Raw genomic sequence first — 13223 nt, forward strand, 5'->3', positions numbered from 1 at the left:
TAAACATTAGTAGACTAAATGGGCAAACTGGAACTGCAGTGGACTTTACAGTTTACAGTATACATTCCGTATACTGTACCATGAACCTATGCAAAATAGCCTATGCAAATAAGTAGGTGGAAAAATCGATATAGTTACAAGTAAAAAAATGTGATTACATTGAATAAGCGTTTACCCAGTTTCTTTCTGTGTTAGAATAAGCCAATCAAAGCCTTTAATTCTCAATACTGATGAAGTGTGGGAAGTCTTGAAAATTTCTTTTCACTAACAGACTTCATCCAATCTGACAGGGCATGAGCAATTTTACCCAAGAAGAATTGACAAAAAATATCAGGATCCAACACTGAACACTCGGGATGTAACTGTAGCCAAAGGCGATTCATTAGCATATTACCCCCATGGGGTGAAAACTAATGTATATGACAAATATCAGATTTTTAAAAATATTTTAACATTTGTATCACAAGCAAATATTTTGCACCTTTAAATTTTAGACATATTGTAAATATCAAATGGTAAGAATCCCAATTAAATCTATTTTAGTTCTAGGTTGTAACTCAACAACATATGGAAAAGTGTTTGGGGTGAATATGTATTCAAGCCACTGTATAGTTTTAAGTCTCTACTGGCATTAGTTGAGCTCATGCTCAGTGTCATGGCTTGAAGATATGGCTAGTTATGCAGCTTATGGCTAGTTGCAAGTTTCACCAGCCAAAACATGACCACCTGAATGCTGTATATCTTACGTATGTCTGTACAATTTGGCCAAATCATTGTTTTTAAGGTTAATAAAGTGTGCCAAATTCATAAAACAGAGAACAAGCGTGACCCTTTGCCAGGGTCTATTAAATATTACTGTTTGATCTAGGCATTTAGCCATTTATCACTACATAGGGGCAAGCTGATGTTCTGCAAAGTAAGAAAGACAACATACGTAGCTATGAAATAAAGAAAAACAAAATCATTTTTGTAAGAGTACCTGAGTAGTAGCACTAGATTACCCATCAAAGTGACATGTTTACCTCCATTTGGCAGGCAGGGGAGAGTTCATTTCACATTCTGCTCACAAATTTAAAAAATGGATGTACTTAACTGAGTTTCTGTGAAATTCAAAAAAGAATGGAATTTGTGTTCTTTGCCAGGGTTCATTATGTATGGGCAGAACACAGTGTTCATAGCACGCAAGGCCATTAAATAGATCCACACTTCAGTAGTGTTGTGAGCAGGTCGGCCAGAGTGGCTCATCCTGTGTGGGTATGTGCATGTGTGTGTGTGTGTGTGTGTGTGCTGGCAGCCTAATTGAATCTATTTGGCTTTCATAGATCAGAATGTTTGTCCTTGAATCACACAACCCAAATTCAGAGAGCCTGGAACGCTAACACACTTTTACTACTATTGAAGAAAGTCAAATATCATCTTATTATACCTAATTGTGTTCATAACCAGAGCATAGCATGAAATAGCCACTAATAAAGGCTTTCAGACTAGCTCAGAATGCTTTCTGGAAAACCAGTATAGAAACACAATAAGGAAGGATGGGTGATTGTTTACGGTGTGAGGAAATTTTTTCTGCCTTTTCTGTGCTAACAGATAGACATATCCGGCCATACCATACCCTAGCTCGGGTTATGCTAAGCACGCTTTTCCAGATGCAGAAAGAGGCTTCAGAAAATGCCAGCGACTCTTTAGAGCACATTAATAGCAGGACGGAGGGAAGGAACAGGTTGTTTTGTTTGTGCTCACAGCACAGCATGAGAAGTGAGGTCAGAGAGGAAGAACCCTAGTCTGTAACCAAGGCTTGATGCTCAACAACACTAAAACAAAAGAAATTAAAGACACAACCATGTGGCATACAAGTCACTGTGTATTCAGTAGTATTTCAAACTAGTTACTACAATCTCAGTGCCAAACATATTATGGGTGGTGTTGCTAACGCTACATGAATAAACCCTTCTTGAATCAAGGCATCTATGACAAACTTACATAACTCTACATTCACAATAATATCAGAAAGTCTGATTTCATCAAATTTGATGCTACAGTGACAAATCATCTGATTTAACGTTCTAATTAACGTTTTTAACGTTTATTAGATTATTTAATCATCTAATTAAATTTCTGTTGAGATTGTGTTATGACCCTTTCTGGAAAATATAGGATAGGATCACATGATGGTCTTCGTCAAACCAAATTATTCCAATTTCTGATAAGAGAAAATATACATTACACTGTATATTTAACAAAATTGTTTTTCTCATTTGTCATGGTGTTTTATTTGAAGCCACAACACCAACATTATTTTAAAAAAAAGTGTGACGTCTTAACAGACATTGTACTTGACAACAAGGCTGACTATGAACACCTCTCCAGGTACAGAGGTAATGTAATGTCTATTCTTCTTGTATGTTGTTTAGCTAATTAACAAACACTAAGCTAATGATATTTACTGTTCCAGCATTATCTACACTCAATGTCCACTTTCTTCTTCTTCTTCTCAATTATGCTTTATATCATCAGCCAATTATGTGGTAGCAACACAATGCAAAAAAATAAAAATCATACAGCTACAGGTCAAAAGCTTTAGATAATATTCACAGTTCCTTCCTGGCAGCTCCGGCCATTTTCCTCTGACCTCTCTTATCAACAAGGTGTTAACACTTACAGAACTCAATGTTTTTTGGATCTTCACACCTTTCTGTGTAAGCTCAAGAGACTTGAGATTGTTCTATGTGAAAACCACAGGAGGTCCACAGGTTCTGAAATACTGAGACCAGCCCATCTGGTACCAACAACCATGCCACAGTTAAAGTACAAAGATCACGCAGTTTTTTCACTCCGATGTTTGATTAACAAATCCTGATCAGTATTATTATTAATAATGATATCGGGCAAAGTATTTATTTAATTCACTCTTAGAACCTAGCCTTTAACACTGCTAATCATGCAGTACCCAGGTGAAGCTCTGCTAATATACATTCCTGCAAGCGTGTTTTCTATTATAATTTGTAGTAGAAACGCAGGAAAAATGGCCATTTGGAGAATAAAGAAGTAGTTATGGAAGATTATGTATTAAAAACAAAGTAGGTTGTGGTTTTGTTGTTAATTCCCTTCAATCACTGTTCCTGAATAATCCCCACTGGTTTCTGTTGGTTGACCGAACATAAAAAAAGACATAAAAAAATAAAACAAACAAATAAATTAATTATTTTTTGTGCATGGATGAATTGTGTTGGCCTGTTTAATAAGAAAAAGCACATGGATAAAATTCCAAAGAGAATGAGAAGAGAATGTGCGAGTCAAATGTTTTTCATCGTCCTGCTTAGCAGATGAGCTAAAAGCAGAATCTCAAAGTCCCATTGGGTTTCAGAAGCACAGCTGCAAATGCCAGCTTTGTTAATATCTCTTTCAAGTGCAGATTCAACTATGCTTTTATATGTCCATCCTCTCAGATCAGATTATGTAATTAATTCTGGCCTTTGCTGTGTCTATTGAATGTTTATATGCCATTCTATTCCAGCGTGCGCTACAGAGAACAGTGGTAATGGATGATTTTATCGTTAATGATATCTAATGTTATTACTTTGGGAACTGTGTTATTTTTGGTCTGACACAAAAGCCTGGTAAAAAACTAAATGAAAAAATCTTTGTGATGTGCGTAGCAATGCTGGTGCTAATTTGTTGGTTGGTGCAGTATCTTTCAAAATTTCATATGTTACAAGGTTTAACAGCGAGGCGTAATGTTTGCTATTATATTATTACGTTACATTACCTACCAATTTTTAGTACACTCCATTAAGTTTCCAAGCAGTCAAAACACTGGTTGGGGAGCACACTGAAGCTTTCTTTTGCCTGGTAGACTAGCTAAACATGGAATCATCTGTCCATCCCTGTACAAGATACTAAAAATATCCTGGATTATTGCAGAATTTCATATACTAACAGTTGCACCCAGATCCTGGACTTAAACTGGCTTGACTCTGTGGTTGGCACTTCTTACTGTGACACTGAGAACTGAAACATTGCCTCTGATCACTGTTAAGATGGATTAACCCAACTGGCCACAGAATAGTTGTGTTTCTACTTTTTCTCATTAAGCATACTGGTTTTGCTTTGAATAGCTTGCCATGACATAAGACCAGGAAAATGAATGATGATTGCATAATATAATCTTGATGAAAATGTGCTACACCATCATTAATTACTTTTTTGATTCATGGCAGAGACTTTCAAGTTGGGTTTGGTGTTATTTGAGGAAAAAAGAGTGCAAGAGAGAGTAATCGTGAATTTTGAATAGCTTTTTGTTAACTTACACCCAACAATTTGATTTTACTGAACAGCATTAAAAGCATCGCACAAAAAAAACGAAGACATTCTGGATATGTATTTGCATATAGAGCAATAATTATCAGTGATTCCTAGTCATATATCAAAGGATCGAACCAATCCGCATACAATTAGTACAGTATTTCCTTTGTATAAGCCTTTGTTTATAACACACACTTCATAGTAAGGCTAATCTGGAAAAAATCCTACTGTGAATGTTGAACTCCAAGGAAAGCTGGTAAAATAAAGTGATGTTGATGACATAACACACATCTGCTTGCTAGCATGGTACTTGAAAACATATGGTAATAAACTAATACAATGACCTGAATGAGAGTATAGCTTCTGTTGATTCTAGATTCGAAATTAGACTTTCTTGAGTCTAGTCAGAAGCTTGTTTGAAAATGCTGGTGTGAGGCTTGGCTCAGCATCAAGGTTCCTCTGATCTGAGCATTGAAGCATAATCCTTAAAGCATGACTCAAGCCATTGCCTTAATTTGCAATTTCTGACAGTGACCCAGCGTTGTGCTATCGCTGCCTTCATTTCAGAGCAAACCTTCATTTTGCCAAACCCAATTTGGAGGCCTTTTTGTCCCCAGGGTATCTTTCAACAGGAGGCCATACACAGCAGATCCCTCTAACAAGCACAGGATGGAGGGACAGCTGAGCCTTGTTTGTGAAAAAAGGGAAAGATTCTGGTGTACCATCTTCAATCCTATTTCCAACCACTGATTACCCTTCTTTATATAGCCAGAATGAGTATAATCCCTGCCTTCATTATCCTTTGATAACGGAAAGTACCAGGCATACAAGCACAAAAATTGTACTCAGATCTTCAGATATCTGTCTTTATTTTTTTGTACTTCATTGTAATCTTATATATTATAAAGAGTCTTGTGTAACAAGAGTGTGACGTAACCACAGCTGTCTAAACTGCTTTAACCACACCTAGAAAATTCTGGCATTCTTAAAATTCTTGGTTCTCTTGTAATTTGATAGCGATAGGCACCTTATTATCTTAAGAGAATTAACTTGGGACATACATGAATCTTGGTGCCCTTGTAATCCAAAACCAGATTTAATGCTACCTTGTTGATATGCACCAAATGTTTCATATGAAAGTCTATTTCAGTCTAGTTATTTTGGCAACCACAGAGAGATGACCTACATGTTGGTAATTTTAATGATCTGACTGAGGTGACCGGAAGGTGAATTAACCAACTTCTTTCTTATGTAAATATGAACGTAATTACATTAGGTTTTATTTATTCACATGAATAAATTCATTTACGTCATATTTTATCAAGAAATGAAGTTACATTCAAAATCACTATCCAGTAGTGGCACTGCACTTGTGTAAACAGGATCTCTGCTCAAGAACCGCAATCTGTTAAGGAAAGTCAGGGAAGGGAAAGTTATTAAATAGTGGTTTACAGCAGGTCGGCCACCAAACATGCCTTCACAGCCAGAGCCATCTGCTTTTAACTCCAACTGTTTACCCAAAGTCTACCAGAGGGGACAATTGTCTCCTTCCTCTGCCTGCTCCACTAGAGCTCTTTCAAACCCTGTCAGATTAAGTAAAGACGACAAAACCCTCCCAGGATGTATTCTTCTACTGTCTCTTTTCTGTCTACATAGAACTGATGATTCTACTTTAATGAAAATGAAAGTGCAGATACATCTCATTTGTTCACGTGTATTTGTAATACCGCATCCAGTATGAGATCTTGCAACTATATTAAAATTATTAAAATGCTCACAAAGAAATAGACAGTAAGGAAATATTTCTGTTAATTATATTTGTTTCTCCTGAGATTGTCTAATGCCAAACAATATTTGAAGAGTTGTACACATGATACGTAATGAAAAATGATAGCTGTCTGGCAATATGTGTGTAGTATAAAGGCAGCTGAATGCCTCTCTGCTTATGGGACAAAAGGCTAGAAAGTGTTTTCATAATCATTAAGGTTTGTGGATACTTCCCGAGAACAGACCAGCTGAGACAAAGGGAAAAAAGAAAACAGCACAGCGACAACCTCCAGCAGCTTCCAAGACGTGTGTTTTCCATTTAACTGATTTAAAAGCACCAAAACTCTCTCTCTCTCTCTCTCTCTCTCTCTCACACACACACACACTGTGTTTCAAAGTGTTTAGGAAGACAAGCCAACTTTAATAGTTGCAGTGAGGAGAAATATTTCTGCTTCTGCAATGTCATTTACTGTCTGAGTTTTAAGTAGACCACACAAGCAAATGTAGCCTGCAGGTTCCACTGTCCCTGTTTCTAAACAGAGCACACATGATACCCCTCAGCTCAAATCTACCCTTCACTCCTCCCATTACAGAGAAGGAAAACAAGCAGGGAGCTAACATCCTTCCTACTTCCCAGTAAGAGGTGACACAGTGGAATCCTTGCTTCAGCTGCCAATTCTACAAAGCATTTGTATTAAACAGCAAAGAGTGTGTTCTGGTTATCAGCCTCCATATGTGCGTTCTTATCTGCATATTGGCTTTTCTCCTTAGTCATTTTTGTCTTTAATGGTTTTAGTGGAAATATTAATCATTGTGTGTAATGTACACAAAGGTTTTTTTTCAGAATTCCTGAGAAAATAAAAACTCAGACAAGTAAAAGCAAGAAGTGACGCCTAGTGAGCTGGATCCAGTGCTGGCAGTGTTTTAAAATTCCTGTGAGCAGCAGCTTCCTGTTTTCTACTCTTCTTCTTCTTCTTTTCTTTTTTTTCACTTTCCAACTGCAAAGCTTTCAGCAGCATCTGCTTTCACTTCATCAAGGCCACTGGGATTTTCCATGTAGTGTCACATCACTTTGTCTGTCACTAGGATTCAACAGGGTGTGGTGGACATAGCACACAACTTTTAGGGGAAACAACCAGCAAGAGGATATCTTGTTTATGTAGCTTGCTTGATAAGGGCTAGGATAAGGGAACATTGTATTCTATGATCATTAAGGTTTTTCAGTAACAGTGACATTTTATTCATAATGCTTGGTATGAATGGCTGTACAGATGTATCACCATCCAACCAGCTGCCATTTGATATTTGATGATATTTCACTATGGAAAAAGCCCGGAAATCATGTCCAGATCTGGCTTAATAACAGGGGTGGACAAATCAGTAGTTAACAGGCACCAGGACCAACAGATTGTGTATCCAGACAATTAGGTTTTCATTCACAGTGGCCATCAGACAAGATGGTCAGAAGCACAAGTCTTGTGCAGCAGAAAAAGTATCGTGCTAGAACATCACTCAGTCAAGCTCACACTTCATTATATAGTACATTAAAACAGCAGCTAGACTCCATTAACATCTTTATGAGATGAGGACAAACTACCTCATAGCTGAAATGTTAGCTGAAGACTTTCTGTTTTTTTTTTTTGTCAAACACAATGCTTCATCACAAGAGATATTATCAGTAGAGGATAAAGGATGGTTATGTAAAGTTGGCCTTCCCAGGATACTTTCTTATTTACTACAGTCTTGATTAAAGTACATGAGAAGCTTGTCATGTCAAACTTCATGTTAGTTGCCCCATTTTACCGTAGTAAACTGGATTAACATAACATAAAACTTAGGGCAGAGCACGGGAGCTTGGATTTACCTGGTGGGCTAGGTAACAAATTTATGATTTGTTTGCTCCTGTTTCAAATACGGTTCTGGTAGTGTGGTGTTGTAACGCTGATATTTTGCCTGGTAGTTTTTAATGGTTGCCATCCTAACCTCTAACCTTGCACATTCCTGATTGCTGATTTAAACTATTAAGCTGCCTGTTCAAGCGAACATTTGTCTTTGCTCAGTGACAGTTCTTTGGGGTTGTTAGCAGCGGCAGGCCCATTAAACACTGACCTATAATTGCTGCTTTCTCCATGTCCTTTCAGGTTTCAGGTTTGCATGCAGTATCAATTAACTCTTGGCTTTTTAACTGCACACTTAACTTTACAGAGGCATGAAATGTTGAAAATCCATGTTTATAAAACAAACACTTAATAGATGCTGGTATGACATGGTAGAAACTTTCAAAATCAACAGACTGGTATAGTAATGGCATAGTAAGACACTTTTAGTGTCATCTGCAGGAACACAAAGAACTCATATTTACACAACATACCCTATAATGAGACACTAGAGACAGTTTTCATATTTACTAGTTCGAGTCAAGGACATGCTTATTGGGACAAAGATCACAGGGGTGTTGGTATCATCACGTACCATCAATATTACCAGTTACAGTTTAATGCAACGTGCAACTATGTGATCAACACTAAATGCATTAAATACACTGTAAGCTAGGGCATGCATAAAATCTGAACAGAAATATGAAGGTACAGTAGAGTTGACAGGGGTGTGGCCAGGTCTGTGGCACAGGGTGACAGCTTCCACCCTTTAAATACGTCTTTCCACTCCATATCTGACCTCCTGTGTTATTTTTTTTTTGTTGCTGAATTAGTTCTTGTTCACCTAGCTCTAACTGTAGGGATCTCAAACAAATCCTCGACTATTTAGGAATAAGACAATTATTATGAATCCCATACAGTAATGTCATAATGTGTTAATTCATCCTGCGACAGGAAAACTAGATATTCTGCAAACGCAGCTACGCAGCTTTGTCCTTATACATAATTAGGTGTCTAAATCCTGGACTCAACACAAACCATGACTATATGTATATAGTAATAAAACATATAGCCTGTTAAATGTTTATGGCATCATGTTCAGATGAAATGGGTTTTGCATTACAGCAATGCATTAAGTTAAGAATAAGAAGTTGAATTGTATGATCAGTACTTCAGGTCACATTGAAATGCTGCAAAGAAGAAAGCTCTGCAGTCACCTCCGAGCACTGTCGTCTTTCCAGAAAACAGCGTCTAAGCAATAATTAATCGCAAGAATGAATCGAATCATCGACAACAAACTCATCCGTAAGGAGACGACGCGTCTATTTCACCCCTCTGCTGGACATGACTACAGAAGATAAAAGCGATTTTCCTAGAAGCGGCTTTGCCCTTCACAGGGGCACGGAAGCGTGTAATTTTCGGGATGTCACCCGTTACCTCTGAACAGCGCGCGGCATCGAGTGTTGCTCCCCCGCTTCCTCAGATAACGGGATCTGTTCTCGGACGGAAACTGCGCAACGCCTTCGCACGTGAGCAGCCTGAATGAAGAGTAGATCTGAGAAATGGGACGCGAGCATCAGCAGCAAGAGAAGCTCGGCTGAGTGCAGAGACACGAAACGTTCCGCGCGCACATCTTCTTCCTCGCTCGCGCCCTGTTCCGTCTGCCCCGCGCGCGCGCGCCCAATGAATAATGAATACTCTTTGGTGCGCGCGAGGTTTCTGCCGTGTTCTAGAGAGCAGTGTGTGGCGGCGCGCGGGCGGCCTCGCGCTCGGGTTACAGGTGTCGCTATTCAGCTGAGACTCTGGCCCTCATCCCGCTTTTGTCCGCCCGGATAGGAGCTGAACGCGGGCATGTTTGGGTTAATGGTGGATGCTGAAAAGCGGCTTCTTTTGTTGTATAAACACAAACAATGTGTGGAACAATTGAGAATGGCGGCGCGTGGAAATGGCAAAGTACACGCGCACCTGCAAAGTTGCAGAGCGTCAATGGCATCCGAAGAATGTCTGCATGATACTGTTTGGGGAATATGACAGGAAATGTATTATTTCCAGAAATTGTTTGCATGCCCCCATGCTCTCTGTCTCTCTCTCTCTCTCTCTCTCTCACACACACACACACACACACACACACACACACACACACACGTTCTTAATGTATTTCAGAACGTTGTGTAGCCACAAACTCATAAGCTAAAGTGCTAAGTTTAGGGTTAGGAGTAGGTGTGCCCTTTCTTACAACCTAATTCATATGAAATTAAATGAAATGCAACACCATCAATCAATCAATCAATCAGTCATTATAACTGAAGCCCAATCCGTTGTCTCACAATAGCTTGAATAGATAACATGTCCCAGATTTTCTGTCACAGAGATGAGAATGTGAACAGCAAAATGCCACATTCCAAGTCCAATGGATACTGAACTGACACACAATAGCATTATTCACTGATTAAATATATTAGCTTACTAATCATTTTGACAGTGCAATGAGGTTATGATAATTATGGTATAATTGGGAAGGAAGCAGACACACGAAACACTGTCCAGATACAAACTAGAAGTTAGTCATACTCCACTGCTCTGTACTGGCAGATTTTTTTTTTTTCATAACTAAATTGGCAAGACATAAATTGGCTAGGGCTTACTGCTGCACTGGTCATGAACAAAGGATTGCGCATTTCTCAAGGTCATGGTTCTAAATTTATTTAAGCATTCTGTGACGTTCTGGCCTAAACTGAGTTTTACCTTTATTCCATTTATGGAAACATCAACATTTTATTGTCGTTAGTGGCGCTGTAATAAGATTCCTTTCCTGATATATTTTTCAGACATGTTCTTATTTCAGTGGATTAACTCACTTTTACAACATCATCGTTTCTATTCAGCTGTAATCAATTCAAAACACCTGGAGCTTTGCAAAATCATACACCTACACTTGATTTGTAACGGTCTAGATATGTTCTTATTATGCCTCCTTAATGAAATTGTGTAAATTTAAGCAGCTTTTTGTGAGAGAAATAAAAGCAACGGAGCATTTGTGCTTAAACAATGTGCAGTGCAAACATGCATGCAGCTGTGACAGATGGCTGTTTGCAGATGGAGTCTGCTGATTAGTAGACTCACCGGTGAGGTGTATGATGATCTCGCAGCATCTCCTGGGAAAAGGCCATTCTTTGCTGTCAGCAATACACAGCGAGCTTTCTCACTTCCTGTAACACAAAGCCAGACTGATCAAGATTACTGCATCAAAGACATCTTTAGGACTTAAATAATGTATTCAAAAGACAGAGATTATAGCAGATTACCCTGTAAGCATCCACAGCCAAAATAGGTCATAATTTACTAACGAGTCAGGTTAGTAAGTAACATCGTACCATTTAACACAGGTTCCCAACCCTGGTTGTGGAGTGCCCCATTTAGTGTTTTTCCTGTTTTAACACACCTGCTTCAACTATAATAGAAAAATATACAATAAAAATCTAAAATGTAGGACAGAATGTACTCCAGGGACCTACTAATGGAAACCTACTAATCCATCAAGGTTCCTCACATCTGCAACTTCAATGTTTCATCTATCAGTAATATGATATTTATAGAGTAGCACAGTAAGTATGACCTCTGTAGTATTATCAGACATCATGTCTACTTCCTCAGTGAATTGATGCTCCCATTATGGACAAACTAATACAAATACTAATGTCAGAGCTTTTTTATATTGTTTTAATCTATTATTGGTGTAACATAGTGACACTATGTGCAACTCCAAATATCTGTATTCTTATTTGAATTGAAAGAGTCTGTGGCCTAAATCGAATGGTTTTGTGTTTATTTAGTGAACAATTCTTGAAAACCTTTCTAAAAATACCTTTCTAAACACCCCAAAACAAACAGTGAACCCCCTTTTACTCTCTGTATTTGTATCTGTTTAGAACATATTATCTGTTCAATTTGTTCAATCCCAATCATTTATACTCTTTGGCTATAGCTGATAGCAATTATTAATAGGTTAAAATCCAACAGCAACTCATGATCAATGCACTTGGGGCCTACTAATAGGAAACCAAATACCCCATCAATGTTTCTTAGAACTTGCAATTTGATGCAAAATCCATACTGCAACAACATGGACTAGCATGTGGGGCTACATGTGTCAGAAAGTGTTATTGTATGTATGCAGATCAGGAAATGGAGGCTGTTTGAAAAAAATGTTAAGCAAAGGTTCAAGAAGGAAGGAATAGTTGTGGGTGAGTTCAGTAAGTCCTTATGCTGATAGCAGCACAGCCCACACACACTCTGGTCAGAGGTGAAGAGAATGGTACTTTCTTCCACTCGATTTGTCTGTTTGAGCGTGCATGTGGATATCTTTATGCATTAAAACCTCACTTTATGTACATGATGGTAAAAGAAACATCTTCTGTGCTGAATAAGCGTACGGAGAATGATATAAATTTTCAATGCAATAAAACATAAAATGTAAAATACCGCTTTAAATGATGTAAGATCCGGAAGTATTATTTCGATTCTCTAATTGCAGGCAGAGCATATCTAGAGTCACACATGGTGCTTGTGAGTAAGCACTTCTGCGTACACTGATACACAGCCTTCAATAGGCTGAATCTGCTCCGTCAGCACTCTCGCCCATTCTGCCATCCAGTGCATTCTCACTGTGCTTATTTGCGACTACTGTAGCTCAAAGCAGGAGTTTCTCGTATCGTCAAACATATCGATGATAATCGAACTGCAACTAACTGCAAAGTGCAGACAAAATGCTACTAGCTGTGATGAACAGACTTTTTATCTTATCATGCTAGCTGAATGCAGGGCACTGAGAAGGCATATTAAATATTCTGGCTTATGATTTAGGCACATTTCTAAAAGCACAAACTAATAATCAAATTCAGTGTCTTAATAGATAAACACACTCAAACTCAAAATATCAACCTAGTAATTATAATGCCTTTGCAAGGCATACGGAAAGATGAGAGGCAGTGAATTACACTGTCATTAAAACATCAGCTGATCGTGGAAGGTCTTGTTGAGTTATTTGGGACAAACAGAGAGATAAACTTGGGTGAAATCCTCACCTGAATATTAGTTCCGTTTATCACAAGCATTTGGCAAAATGTGATTACACTGTAGCCTTGATCTCATATTGCCTGCATTTGTGTTTATTACAGTTTTTGTTTGCTCTTTAGGCTTTTGGGAAACCTGTTTTTAATGTGAGTCGTGATCATAACAATAAGGTTTTGTTAGTTCATATTGTTTGGAGGTGCA

The 13223-nt window shown here is 38.2% G+C and overlaps 1 protein-coding gene across 4 annotated transcripts in view; it reads right to left on the minus strand.

The window, feature by feature from the left end:
* Positions 1-13223, minus strand: part of LOC131366982 (A-kinase anchor protein 2) — a 73971-nt gene that overhangs the window by 21632 nt on the left and 39116 nt on the right. For all 4 annotated transcript variants that reach the window (XM_058412104.1, XM_058412106.1, XM_058412105.1 and 1 more), the window contains exon 9: positions 11073-11158. In XM_058412104.1, coding sequence (XP_058268087.1) covers positions 11073-11158 — 86 coding nt within the window. The remainder of the gene's footprint in view (positions 1-11072; positions 11159-13223) is intronic.

The sequence above is a fragment of the Hemibagrus wyckioides genome, linkage group LG16 (assembly GCF_019097595.1).
Source record: "Hemibagrus wyckioides isolate EC202008001 linkage group LG16, SWU_Hwy_1.0, whole genome shotgun sequence".
Classification (NCBI taxonomy): domain Eukaryota; kingdom Metazoa; phylum Chordata; class Actinopteri; order Siluriformes; family Bagridae; genus Hemibagrus; species Hemibagrus wyckioides.